This window comes from Malaya genurostris, chromosome 1 (assembly GCF_030247185.1).
Source record: "Malaya genurostris strain Urasoe2022 chromosome 1, Malgen_1.1, whole genome shotgun sequence".
Taxonomy (NCBI): domain Eukaryota; kingdom Metazoa; phylum Arthropoda; class Insecta; order Diptera; family Culicidae; genus Malaya; species Malaya genurostris.
Genome location: NC_080570.1, coordinates 109,177,064 through 109,192,241, shown reverse-complemented (window position 1 = coordinate 109,192,241; position 15,178 = coordinate 109,177,064). Strand labels below are relative to the sequence as shown.

Sequence of the window (15,178 nt, the reverse complement as noted above, 5' to 3'; positions counted from 1 at the left end):
ATAAAAACGTTGTACCGAGGACCGCCAGTCCTTTCAACTTTGCCTAACTGTGTGCGATGTACGACCTACTTCTAGAAATAATTTCGTGGTCAATAAATAAGAAATTATTTTGCTTTTCATCATTCAACTCAGTAAACCTAGTTTATTTAATGAGCATTGTACTTGAGAGGTCCAAAAACATTCTGGAAATACATTTTCGAATTACAAAACGATGAAACTGGAAACCCAAAATGAGCCAACATTTGAGGTAATAATAGAATTAATCTTCCCATTTTCTCAAATGCCATGCAGAGAATATTGTTTTCAACTAATTTTACCCCTTATTCTAATTGAATTATTATCTAAAGTTAAAAACAAATTGTAAGGAACCCTAGAATGAGTGCCGAAAACTTCATCCGTATCCGAAAAACCCCGTCGGTAGTTTGGCTGTTCCAAATGTATAAGTTCAACACGTCCAGTACAGAAAATACCGCACTGCGACACTGTCTACCGCAACATAGCAACTTGCCCAGATTGCCACTCCTTGAAAATAGTTATACTGTAAATATGTTATTTATTCACAACTTCGCTTTGCGATATAACTTTTCCGAGTTGTAGGCTGCCAGTGCCGGGAAATAAAACATTTTACTTTCACTCGTATTTTGCCGCTCGTCGTGAGGTTCGCGCGCATACAGTCTCATACGGAGCGGCATAGCACATAGAGCCAAAGATTCCGCCGCCACGGAACCGAATCGAAACCGGTACATACCTAGTGCTCCGCGACTCCACCGAGCGGAAACTATGAAATTTACAAAGTTTATTGCAACACAGTTTTCCATTTCGCAGTGAAAATTTCCCACTCACCCGGGCCGGGGTCGGGCCAGCCGGTGCTCGAAAGCTGTAACTCTGCACAATAAAACTGTATATATTCCTTAGTTTCAGAAATAAACTGTTCCGTTTATATCTTTCTTCCTGATGGCACTCCTGCAGCCGTGTTTGTGGTCCACGGGTGTTGGAACATGCGCACCACGTTGCCAACCGGTGGAGCGCGCGCACTCCTTCCGAGACCCGGTGTCGCAGTGGCTCTAAAAATTGGGTAAAATGTATTCTTTATTATTATTATTATTCTGTTTCGCGGTAAACGTTTTCTCGAAAGCACTCTCTGGTTTGCTCCCTCTAACCAATGGTGAAAATCTTCCATTGCGCCTTTCCCCTCTGAACGCATATACTCTAACGAAAGCCATATCGAAGCAAGCGGTTGTCGGTTCCACCGATGGATGGGAAGTGCGGGAATAAATCCAATTTTATAACATTTGCCTTTTCTATGTGTTCGTAAATGGATTCTCCTCGCCGCACCGATTCCTTCATATTGTTCTAATGGTTGAAAAACCACCAGTGGGGTGCAGCCGAGGATGAAGCGATCAAAAGCGAATAGCAGTTAGGGAAAATCTATTCTCTTACGATGCACGGGGCAACGATTAAAACCCGGTTCCTTCGAGTAGTTTTTCTCTCGCTCTGCGTATTTATAGGGACATTTGGAAACAATTAGTGCAACAACGGTAACAGGGTCGCACTCTATACGGACTTATAGTTTTATCGCACAAATATTTAATAATGGTATTTTTTTGCCTTTCTCATATAGAAAAGATTTGCAAGCTCTGTAATCGCACTGATATCTCAAAATGTATGTGTGTGTAAAGACTGTCCCAGAAAGGACGCAACCAAAAACCGCTGCCATTTCGCAATGGTTCAGAATCTTTCAATTTTTATGGCTGCGTCCTGTTGTTTACACTCTTATCTAACCACTTGTGCAGTTGTTTATTCGTTTTCATTAGTTTGTTTCGAAATGCGTGGACTTTCAGCAGAACAACGTCGAAAAATTGTGTCCAAATGGTGCACAGAACGCGGACTGTCACTGAGAAAGATAGCAAAAATGGAGGGAGTAAGTGAAAAAGCCGTGCGAGATGCAATCAGGAAGTTCGGTGAGGATAACACCTTTGAGGATAAACCGAAAACGGATCGGAAAAAAGGCCCTGCTAACCCTCAGTTAGATAAACGTATACTGAAGGCGTTCGAGCAAAAGAAGGAGGTTTCAGTTCGGGATGTGTCCAAAAAAGTGGGCACTTCGAAGTCAAATGTTCTTCGTGTTAAAGAACGTTTGAATCTTCGAACCTATAAGAAGCAGAAATAACCAAAACGTAGTCCGAAACAAGAAGCATCGATCAGGCCGAGGGTTTGGAAGCTGTAACATACGATTCTTGATGGAAATTTGAACTGCATAATCATGGACAACGAAATCTTCGTGAAACTCGATTACAAATCTTTGCCGGGACCACAATATTATACGGTGCGAGAAGGGCAAGTGTTAAACCAGTCCGAGACATCGATTGAAGTCGAAAAATTGTATAAGGAAGCTATGGTCTGGCAAGCAATTTGTAGCTGCGTTAAGATTTCGGAATCCTTCATCACCACTGCTTCAATGAACAGCGAAATATACATCAAGGAATGTTTACAAAAACGACTTCTACCCATGATTCGAAGCCACAAGGATCCTGTTGTCTTCTGGTCAGATCTTGCTTCTTGCCACTACTCGAAATCAACGGTAGAATGGTATACTACCAAAAATGTCACTTTCGTCTCAAAAGACATGAATCCACCAAATTGCCCACAACTTCGACCAATTAAGGAATTTCTGGGCATTAACGAAGGCACATTTTAGGAAACATGTCTCGGCAGCCAAAACCATTCACTGTTGTTGGTGACTGTCACAGGTGTACTGGGGGAGACAACAGTTTTGCGACAATGTGCCAATCAAACGCAATCTATTTGTAAATTAAAATATATATGTCATTGCTTTGAAATTAAAAAATATGTTCGAAAAACACATAGTTTCCTGTAATTTATTCTTGGATTTTCGTTACGTTTTGGCTAAAACTTTTGTTAGACATTTTAAACTGAGAAATTTTTCATTCATATTATTTTGTGAGGATTGTATTTTTCTACTGGTTATAAGATTTTTTTTTAGCCGGGCAACTGGACGCTGAGATATAACCAGTCTAAGTAATTAAGTAAGTTTTTTTCAAAAACTCTAGTTCAAACTATTCAAGATAACTTTGGGTAGACAATTATCCATTACTCTTAGTACACTTTATTATTATTAAATGTACTTTTATAATGGTGAAAAAAAATTAAAAATGATCAAAAATAGCTAAGATATAGTCAGTCAAAATTAGCGTTCCAGCTTTTGTTACCCCCTTGGCACCCGGAGTGTTAAACAAGTTTGAAGTTCAAATAACTGTCACTTACGGTTCTGGTGGTTTACTGGTATAAGTGACGTAAACGTCAAAACTCATTACCGTTTAATTTTGTAGGATATGGGTTAACTGATATCAAAAATTTTTAGGCTCGTTCGAGACTAAAATTGGACTGTGGGTACATTTCAAAGATCAAATGGCTAACACGTAAGATTTCGGAGTGACAAGTGACAAAATCGTCAATTTTTTTTTCTATCCGTATAATTATTTCAGTTAGTGACCTAACGATCACGTTCTAATGTATAATTGCTGATACGCTTGGTTTGAGAAATCATGTGACATAAACGCTGAAGCATGCTTTTTGTGAACTACTCAAAGCAATCTTAATAAATTGGTGTCAAAAACGAGCCCAAATTAGTATCAGAAATTATCTTAATAAAAAGGCTATAAATATTTTTATGAAATTGTTTCGATGAAAGAGAAAGGTATCACCACACCACTAGGTAAATTAGGAATAGATTTTTTACTGATGTTGTCAGTAAAGTTTACTGAAATACTGTCAATCAATTCCCTGAAAATTGTTAAAAATTTTATAGATGACTGAGAATTGGATAAATTTTACAAATCATTCAGTGAAAATAATGCTGTTTGTGTGTATTTGATTCAAGCTGTATATTAATGTCTTGAAGCTCACACAAAAATAAAGCATTTGTTTTTTTCCCAACTTGGTATGCGTCTGCTTCCTAACAGCTTTAGAACAGTGGTGGGACATTTCACTCTGTTGCTAGAGTTTTATGCCAAAAGAAAGAAAACTGGGGTATGGAAAATTTATTTTCTAATAACAACAAATTTCTCAACATACTGTAACAAAATACTATCATTTTCAAGGAACTATTTATACAGAAACAATTTCTTTCTTGAGCAACTTTTCATATCGCATTGCCTGAAGGAAAATTCCTACCCACTTTTGACCCCTACTGATAGAATGGGTTTTATTCAAGCGATAACTCCTGAATACGTCTCTGCACAATTACTGATGTGTCGTTCGCTTTCATGGGGCCACACTGGTTTGCTGCAATCGATGGCTTACACCTAGGTATCTGTTTTACTCGATTTTACTTTGTTAGAGAGATTCTCCTTTTTCCACTGTCACCACTTTCCGCCAGCCAACGCATCGGTAGCGCTTAACATTCCAGGCAACAGAAGGCAGTAGCAGCTGCCCGTGATCGTGCCAATGGAGTTTTCGTTCCCCTAGACGGGCAAGGGGGCAATGGAAGGGAGGGAAGGGAGTTGTTATTTCCAATTTGGTTAGATTTGGTTGGCTGAGTTGTATCATTGTATTTCATTTATGTACATGTTGAGGTGGTGGTTTTAGCTGTATGCCTGTGCGATTTTAGTGCCATCTCGTTCGTACACGCGGTGCGGCACGTTCTCCGGGTGAGGACTTTGCTTTGCGAGAAGCGTCCATACCGCCCCCTTGGGCGCAATGCCTTTTTCGGGTGAGTGAGATATAGCTATGTTGTTGCAGCATCCATGGAAAGATAGAAATTGTTAAAACATTTTGAATCAGTAGCATTTGAAGGTTTGGCTGGTTATGACGTGGGGAGAAGTGAGAGATATACTCTGTTGTTTTTCGGATTTTTTCGTCAGCGCAGGTCTCGGAACAGTTTTCGAGTGGGTCCTTCACTAATAGATTGCAGTAGCGAGATAATGTTTCAAATTGTGTCAAGTGCGGGTACAACGGAACAGTGCGGGTTTAGAAGTGAGTAAAATTTGTAGTTGTTCGAAAGTGATCCCTTACCGTTCGTTGCAGCAAATATTGAAGTGCGAAGGGGTTCCTAACGGATTTCGAGTTCGTTCGGAAATTGTAACTTGTAACAATAGAGAGTGGTCGCAAGATTTAAGTGATTAGATAGGTCAAGTGGTGTCGTGTGTGTTGCGGAACATGAGTTTACCAAGTGGTGTTGATATGTCTAATCTGATGCAACAGCACCCGGTTCTGGGAGCTTTGCCACCGGCCTTTTTTCTGCGGGCTGCTTCGGAACGATACCAACGGACACCGAAATGTGCCCGCTGTCGGAACCATGGTGTGGTGAGTTTATTGTTGATGCTATTTGGGAAATGGTTCCTTAGTTGATGATTAGAACAAGCGCTGTCGAAACATTTTTATGATGTTCAAATACACGAATTAAACATGACTGGATGCGCAAATATTTCGTTAGATTAAAAGAGAATGTTTTTGATCAAGATGAAGCGATTTAGTTTATAGTTTAAAAAAAACAAACTTATAGAATACGTGTATAGCATGATTCGGAAGTCCTCTTGTATAATAAGAATGCTTATATAGTGTTTCGCCTCAAAAGTGTTTTATTTCCCTAGTTATGTGTACCTTTAACTCATGATCCATTATAAAAAGACACTTGAAAGAGTTCTTTGGATACATCTCGTACTACATGAATCCCAGACAAAATTTTGTGTTAATGTTCAAATCAAGTTTTGTGCGCTTCAATAAAAAAGCACATTATTTTAATAAATAAATTCTAATTTCAACGTTAATTGCAAAGACCATATTGATTTTGGATTGAAATCAATCGTAGAATTGCTGAGAGAAAGTCTACATATTTTTTCCAAATATTCTAAATTTTCCACTAAATCAAATAGTTTTGTCAATACATCAATTCAAAACGGTTTCACGTTTTCATAAAACTGATAAAAGATATCCTATCATAAATATTTAGTCCCTCTCATACTTTTATGTCTTTCATGGAAAAAGTTCAGACTACAGAATATTATGACACTATGTTTCACTTTAAACTAAATTTGATTCCATTTAGTTTCACTATAATATCTTTACTATTACGCCATTAATGTCAGTCAGACTAAGAACTGATACACTGATGAAGGTCTTAGTGGGGAAATATTAAAGATTTCAAAATGGAATTAATTTCACTTCTAGCGACTAGTTATTAAGATCACCTGATACGTATATAATAGATTTGATCTGACCGGATGATCTCAAAAGATGTTGCAACTTTACTTATTGAATAATATTGACTTAATATCCGTATTTCTGTACTTACCATGTTAATTCAAAATCGTAGACGAGTTGTAAAAACATGAATGCCTATTGAATAGTGGTAGGCAACTTTTCATCAAAGACATCAAAGACAAAGACTTTTCATTAGAACTTCCACTATGTCTATGTCACCGCTGAACAATTGAGCGACCCAGAAATATGATGAATCACAATTTGAAACAATACTTATACCGTTTTCGTTTTTTAACCTACACGCGGGCGACTCTGACTCCGAGTAAAACGAACACGTGGTACGCGCCCTAAACAGCAACTCAATTAAAAAATAAAACAAAAAACAAACAAACTCGCATGGATGCGTGGTGCGACCCGAGAAATTTTTCAGACCGAAACTACGCGATTGGAGTCCGATCTAGAGCGACTCCAGGTTGCTAAAACAAACACATCAAAAGTTGTTTGGGTGACTCTGGGTCAGCTCTCGGGCTGCTCTGATCAATAAACGAAAACGGTATTAATGTATCAGAACAGCGCTTCAGAACATCTGTACGGTCAGTGGTATTCTAATTTTATCTTGCCTACTGTGCTGAATCATCTCTCAAGAAACTTTCATAATGTTATGTTTTAGTGTTATCAAGTATTGAAATTAGCGTTTTTGTGTAAAGTTCAGGAGCATCATTACAGTACCGTAACTCAAAGTATTATTCATCTTTAACCACTACATCTTTAACTACTACTTTTTTTCTTGCTGGTAAAGCTCGGATAGTGTATTGAAATGAATGAATTTAATGCTGCTCTGATAAGCCATGCGTCATGGATAGGAACAAATGATAATCGGATGGAGCAATGCTTGGTGAATGTGGCGAAGGGGGCAGAACTTTCCATTTCAGCGTTTCCAAATAAGTTTTTACAGCTTTCGAAACATGGGGTCTTGCTTTATCATGGAGTAAAATCAGTTGGTCATGATCTTTATATTGCAACCGCTTTTCCTGCCTTGCTCTGTTCAGACGCATAAATTGAATTTTGTACATGTCACCAGTGATGGTTAACCCGAGTGGAACACTCTAACTTTATAATGCCGTGCTGGTAGAAGAATGTTTGTCTCGAAACAGGCTTTACATTCAGCAGGTGCTTCTTCATTTCAGTTGATTTTCTTGACGGCGAGAGATCAGCGAGTAGCCAGTAGTCAACGGGGGCCAGATCTGGACTATACAGCGGACGAGCAAGCAACTCGAAGTGTAATTCGTTCAATTTAACCGACGACACGACCAGCCACTCCGAACAAAAATCAGAATAAAAAGTTTCCGTTAACGATTTACCACCAGTTACCGTAAATTAAGCGACCCCTTACTAATGGTAAAAAAATCTTATCGAACAACACTGTTTTTGTTGCTACGAACTAGTTTCCAAGGAATCATCAATATAAACAACTTAATTGAGGAAATAAATCAACCACTGAGCACGGAAAATATCGTTTATCCAAACATTGTGAAGGAGGTTTGTGAACAATTTTTGAATATCGACAAATGTTAATGATCGAAATAAAATTTGTTTCAGTTTTGAACAAACAAAACATCAAATGGATCTATATTAACCGAATACGTTTTTGCAACATTAAACCGGGTTAAATTTATTATTTGTTCTGTTCTTTCAGACTTAATCAAACCCTGTTAGTAATCAAACGACATATGTGCCAATAAGAATGGCCTCCAATACTGAATTCATTATCAGTGTTTGATCCATTTTTGTCCCGAATCAAGTCAAACCAGAAATAAAAGAAATCCCACCAATTATTGATTCAAATGCAAAATGATTTTTCACACTCGGAATCGGTTTGTACATTTGTATCAGAAATCACTTTTCATTGCCTACAACTCCTTGCTTAGCTTGATAATCGATTTATCATCTTTCTCGCATGCTGATAATCTGAGTTTGTTGAAAAAACTTCTGCAGGAGTCCGTTTAAGCTAGTAGTTTTCTAATATGGAACTAGATAAAATCGAACAAATTCCAGTAGTTCAATGTAAATTATTATTTTATTATAATAAATTACTTCTTTATTATTCAACAACATCTACAATATTAAAAAATTGCAAGTTTCAATATAACATAAGTACATGGGTTTTTCGAATGTCCGATAATCGATATGCACTGGGGAATTGATTCTGCACAACCGCATTATTTTAGAAGTCGTATCCTTTTCCACACTGGGACAATCTGTATAAATTCATTATTTTCCGAGAAACCAAAAAATCCGTTTATCGCACCAAAACTAGTCTTTGAATTGGAATTTAAATGATTTATATATATTGTTTTCATTGCTGAAACCGGTAGAAACGGCGAAGGTGACCGTTACTTGAAACAACACTAGTTTATTCTTGGTTACCAGTTGAAAATATTTTTTCAACGATTTCAATTTGACATAACAAGTTACTGGGGGGTAGCTAAATTTACGATACAGTTTTTATAGACGAGTGGCAGGTCGTGTCGTCGATTTAACCATTGTTGCCATCGACTTGTTCATAGGTGCATTGTCTTGGTGAAACAGTGTTTTTTTCTTCGACATATGAATTCGTTTTCTGTTGATTTTTAACAATTTAACAACGCTACTTAGTATTCGCTATTATTTGTTTTTCCTATCACAAGGTAGTTTATAACGATTATAACCCGTGCATCCCAAAATACTGAATCCATAATCTTCTCAGCAGATTGTTGTGCCTTTGAACGATAACAATTTTTCTTTCGATGCAGCAGAATCCGGATAACACTTTTGAAGACATTGCGAAGCTTGTGTAGTATTTTGTTCATCAAAAAGCAATAATGAATTAATACACGAAATTGGTTTGAAAATGAATAAAGTAGCTTTACCTGTATGGCTGTCACTTTTTTTTGACTAATCGTAATGTAATAAAATTTCACACATAATCTTTTGAAAGTTGGTGTTTCATAATCGTCATATGGATTTGACAATAATAGCACCATCTTTGTCACAGTCACACGACTTATTTAGTGATGTGCTATGTATATTAGAAACAGCTCATTAAAATTTAATCCTTCTTTCTGTAAAATTCTCGAACTCTTGTCTTATCATGAAATTATCAGTACCAATTGCTTTCTTCTTAGTTTCGTACAGTACAGTGGGTTGACGTGTTTGGCACGTACTTGAGGTCTTGTATCTTATACCATTTCAGGGCAGATTTTGTATAGCGACAAGAGACCGAAACAACCCAAAACAGAGCTGGAGAATTGTGGTTTCTGGTAGGCACCGCTTTCGCGGACATTCTCGTACACATCCTTTTTGATAGCGCTTTCACATTTTCGACCACCTCTACATATGGCTAGCCAAATCGAATACTTATTCGAGAATTTAAACAACTTCTTTGTCCGGAAACCAGAATAACGTTTGCATTAAAAATAGACTTTTTCGGATGGTGATAAAAAAAAAACAAAAGACAGATATTTGCTTTTGATAACTTTCCCATGGAAGGTAATTATTTAAGCTCACTTTGAAAAAAAAATTCCACGCCCTTCATTTCGCTTGAATGATTCTGACTTCCCAATTTTGTAAGCCGAATTTCGGGCAGAAAGATTGGGATTTTTCTTATTAATGTTATTATTAATCTTATTATTCCAAGTAATTTCCACACACAAAACACCGTACATTACGGTAGTATTATTTTCTTGGCAAGATCGTGTATCGACAATGTCGGATTTTACCGCCGTTCGTAGAAAATGTAAACATGTTATACCACGAAATAAACTGGAGTTTTTGCTGTCATATAAGTCAAACGTTTCAGCGATCTGTGAGATTATTAAAAATCTACCCTGAAAGAAAAGTGTCCGAAATTTAACGCGGATAGGCTTAAGTGGTGTGGTTGACAATTTCGATGTGCTTGAAAGCAGAACCAGAATAACGCTTACCATAAAAAATGGCCTTTTTTCGGATGGTGATAAAAATGCCAATAGATATTTGATTTTGATAAATTTCCCAGTCGGAGTAGATCTCACGCTTCAGGTTGGCCCAGAAAATCTCGATGGGTAGCAGCTAGGGGACGTTGGGCGGGTTCGCCGACTTAGATACCACATCGGTATTCAGCCGCTCCATCTCCTCCAACGATCTCTTGGAGTAATGGGCGGACGCCAGTTCCTACCAGAACACCGTCTTCTTATGGTATTTTTTATGAACGACGCAACTTCCGGCAGGCATTTCGTACTTTAAATCTTCCCGTTCGGACTTGTCCGGAGCGAAAGAAAAGCGGCTTTGACATTCCCATATCGCTGAGTGTCACCCACAACAGTACCCTCTTAGGGAACTGAATTTCACCTCGGAGCTCACTTACTTCGTTGGGGATGTAAAATACGAGGTGCCCTGCTAGTCGTTGCAATCCAATCCCCTGCTAGTTTTACCATCCGGGAAAATCGAGTTGGCATTCTTATTTAGCCACTGCCGCTGCGTCATTCTCTGAAACCAGTGGACGCGACTTCCGTTTCCTGACGTGCATGTTCATGTTCGGCAGATACTTGTAGCGATGTAGTCACTTCCATTCCTCTTCCGTTTTTTTTAGCTTCTTGTCGCTCAGGATCGTCTCTGGTTGTTGTCTAATAGTGTCAAGATGTAGATGCCGGAACGGGCGTATCCGGCATCCACAAAATGCCGCACGATATCCGTTTTCGAGGCAGCGGGGTACCGTTTTTCCATCATTTCTATAGTTCTATTACTAGAGCTTTCAAAATTTGTGTGCTAACTCATGGGTTACTATGATTAATGCTGCATGGGTATTTTCTTCAGTGCGGGTGAAAAATGAAAAATTGGACAATTTTTGCCAATTTTTTTTAAATGCAAACGTTAAAGCGAAGATCCAAACGGAATGTCAAGTAAGTTCAAAACAATGCTCCATCACCGGTGTTTGACACGTTGAAAGTAAATTTGATCCGTATCTAATGAGGATCCCTACGATTAGCAATTGTTTGGTAATTCGTTTACTATAGACTAGAACCGGGTAGAAAAAGTGTGCTCTTGGTTGATTTTTCCACTTGTGGGTACAATTCAAAATTTATTAATTAAATTATCGAGGAAAATGTCGAGATCGAATGAAGAATAATCCACAATCTGATTGTAGAATATATCAGCAAGTAGGTTTCATAAGTAGTATTTTAATAAAAAGTGCAACTAAGAAGTGGCGAGTAACTCAATCGATAGGAATACATCTGATATAACTTTGAACAAATTGCTATTGCTACTTGGGATCAGGATAAGTGGAAGAGGTGTCAAAGGTGGGTAATTACTAATTTCGAGCGAAAAGCAATGATAGTTTTAATAATACTAATCATAATAAGAATATATTTTTCGTAACTCGGAATAATAACTAAAATCGTTTAAAAACTATAATATGTTGTATTTATATGACATTTTCATTAGAATTGAGAAATACTTCGAAATAGTGGGTCACTCCCTCTGCTACAAAAAATCATTCATCTGAGTTTAACACGTTTCGCCGGCTCTATTTGGGATATAATGCTAGGGGTCTGCGAGGCTGCAAGCAAGAGCAGGTTTTATTTAGCGTCACTATAACATTTGTACGGAGAAAGACAAAAAGGTATTTTCTCATTGCTATCTTCCACAGCCAATGGTTTTATCGGTTATTTTTGCATTGTAATTTTTCAAGATGCCTGCAACTTGCATCACTTATTCGAACTTAACATCTAAGACAACATTTTTATTTATCCCAATGTGATTATTTACGTTCAAAACTGATGGTCTGAATATTTGGGGAATTCTCGGTGACAGAGTAAATGTTTTTTGCAAACAGCACATATTTGTTTATATTTTGTTCATGTTTAGTATTCTAGACAGTCGTCACTCCTTTACGTCCGAGCTTACAGAATATTCAGTCGTTCTTTAAAAACGCAAAAGCAAGTTGCTCAGGATGAGTATTCTATCTGTTCACAGATAGAACCATACTGTCTATAGCAAATTTTTATTTCTTGTGTGGACTTCAAATTTAGGATCATTTTATGAAAAATTAATTCGAAATGTGCATTAAGTAATACATTTTCTTTCTACTGATAAAATGGGATATTTCGTGAAGATCTAATTATTTGGAAGAATAGGGTTTTCAAACTAGTTGTCTAAGTCTTTCAAATATCAATGCGAAATCGATGTACTATATGGAGTTAGTGTGAAAAATGATCTAGTTCAGAACCTGAATTTTCAAATTTTTTTTTTCCGTGGAAAGTTGTTCGGGACGTCAAGGTCTACACTATGAAGAATATGTTAGTTAAGAACTCATTCGCCAAGCGGTGCTAGAGCGTTCGATTGTGTCTGATAGAAGACAGATTACGATATATCTCTGAAACATGATGATTTAGAACGTCGGTGATTTTTTTAATTTTATTTTTTTAATTGCCCCACCACACTCCCCCACACCAAAAAGCTCAACAAAAAGTCTCCTGGTAATGGACGCAACTAATCTCAGTTCATTAATACTGGCAAAATTTTAATACTAACAACAAAACTAGAAGAACTGAGATTAAAACAATTTATTCTAAGATGTGCAATTAACTAATTTATTGATGTGGAATCCCAGTGGAAATAAGTTTCCTTCTAAGGGATCCACTTTTAATATCTAAAATTGAATAATAGAAAACTGTTGACGTTTAACTAACATTGATATACAGATAGATTACGATTGTTTAAACTTTACGCTTATTGTATAAAAATTTCATTTAGTCTTTGTCTAAAGTAGTGCTTCAATCTAAATCTAAATATGGTACGGATGTTGATTTGTTGTATGTCAAGAGGAAGTGCATTAAATTTTGTAGAACCAACAAACAGAATACGCCTTTGGCCCAGAGTTGTGGTTGTTCGAATTTTGGAAAGAATATTCAGGAACACAAAATTCTCTCACTAAAGAGCAATCAAATGTTTAAAATTATTGTGACTCAAAATAATGGAGATTTAGTAAGACATTAAAATTAAAATTAAAATTTAAAAAAATTGATAAAATATTTCTTAGTGAGCATATGAAGTTTTTATAGCCATAGGAATTAGAATTGTTGTTGAGAGTGATATCTTCGATACAGTTTATGGACTGCTTAGGGATAGACAAATTGCAAATTTATGTTTTAGGTGGCTCCAATTAGCTACTCAAGTATTGCTATGAAAAAGCTTTAAGTTTTGACATCTGAGATATTGAATGTAATAATGGGTCGAATTTCGTAAACAATGATTTTTTCCATACCGTTCAATATAATGTCAGTTCGTGCTCGCATCTCTCCCAACACAGTCGAAAATCGTTTGCGGTCGAAGCAAAAGAAACAAAGACAATACAGTGCAGTGAACAATAGAGTGTACGGAATGGTCAAATACGATTTAACAAAGCCTGAAACTTGGCCAACAAGACCAAATTCAATTTGTATAGATTTCAAGCGTTGCAAAGTTAGACCAGCAGCAAATGAAATTGAAATCTTACTTAAAGAACGAATACATCTAGACGCTAATAATGTAACTGAGATTCAATTCAACAAGGCGTCTAACTGTTTGTACATTATGTTTAAACGTGAAAGCGATGCAATTGCATTCGCTTCGGTTAATAACGAGGTGCACAGCGTTGAGTGTGACAACATTAAATACAAAATTCCTGTGCACATGGTGGACAATGCCATAGAAGTACGCAGGCCACCGATCAGTTCGTTCGGGAGAATAAGTTTCGGTACGGTGAAATCCTTTCCATCGAAAGGGAAGTATGGCGAAATTTTTTCCCAGGCATTCGGAATGGCGTGCGAGTTGTACGTATGCAACTACGTAAGGCAATTCCATCTTATATCATTTGTGGTCAAGGTGGGACACATCCGTGTAAAACGCTGATTACCTATGAAAATCAGCTGGTTACATGTCAGTTTTGTGAACAATCTGTACACTACGGTAAACCTTGCACTGAAACTGAGAAAAGAACATCTTCAACCAAAGACAAGGTCAACCGCCCAACAACGAAAACTAGTGAGCGTAGTACTCCTGTTTTACCATCAAACCAACCAACAACAGCAACCAATGTACAACAAGGCGCTTCTACAGCAACTAGCAACGAGCTCAAGACTGCGAACAACAAGGAAAACGAAAAGAAAATGTAAATCAACTACAAAACCACCGATGCGACAATGGAGGACGAGACGAGCCACGAACAAAGTGCCCCTCAACCCTCGCAGGAGGGAAATGGAAGCTCTTCTCCTCCTAGAAAAAGAGTGACAACGAGATCCACTTCAAAAAATACTTTATTTAAAAAATCGGCTAATTCGGCCACGTAAAGCTTGTACGCAAATAGGCCTGAATAATAATATCTTTTAAATAAAAAAAATATAATGTTATGAGTATTTTCTCACCAAACCGAGCATGATGTTTTGTGTTTTTGCTTTCCTCATGTAGAAATACTATATAATCACTTTAGAAACCGATTTTTGTATGTCTTATGTATTAAAAGACCTTTTAATTCCATGAACTGAATTTTGATTTTGAAGAATACGATATAAAGAAGAACGAATTATGTAGAAGTAAATTGATCTATTTCAAAGGACTTGTTAGTTGATGCACGAAAAAACAATCACTTTTACCATACCGATCTCCGATTTCTGGAAGCACAGTAAAAAATGGTCAAAGCAACAATCGAAAATAATAGTCAAATCATTCAACGTTAATTTGTACACGAAAACTGACCCAGACGTACCCCACCTGAAGGAGAAGGGTGACTTCAAATGAATTTTCCATATTATCTTCATGCAGAAGGTCCTTCTATGTCTGACGATCAGCGAGATGGGAATGTTCAAGCCGCCTCGAAAGAGAATGAGACCAAGAGATTGCCAAAGGAGTTGGAATAACTGGTACCGAAGATCGCCAACCAAGGTGTCATATTAATACACCA

The 15,178-nt window shown here is 37.3% G+C and overlaps 1 protein-coding gene across 1 annotated transcript in view; it reads left to right on the top strand.

Annotated features, from left to right (window-relative positions):
* Window positions 1-4,821: 4,821 nt before the first annotated feature.
* The window catches only part of LOC131425378 (doublesex- and mab-3-related transcription factor A2), a 70,763-nt gene continuing 60,406 nt past the window's right edge, over window positions 4,822-15,178 (top strand). The window contains exon 1 of the mRNA XM_058587217.1: window positions 4,822-5,325. Within this exon, the coding sequence (XP_058443200.1) occupies window positions 5,179-5,325 (147 nt within the window). The 5' untranslated portion in view covers window positions 4,822-5,178. The remainder of the gene's footprint in view (window positions 5,326-15,178) is intronic.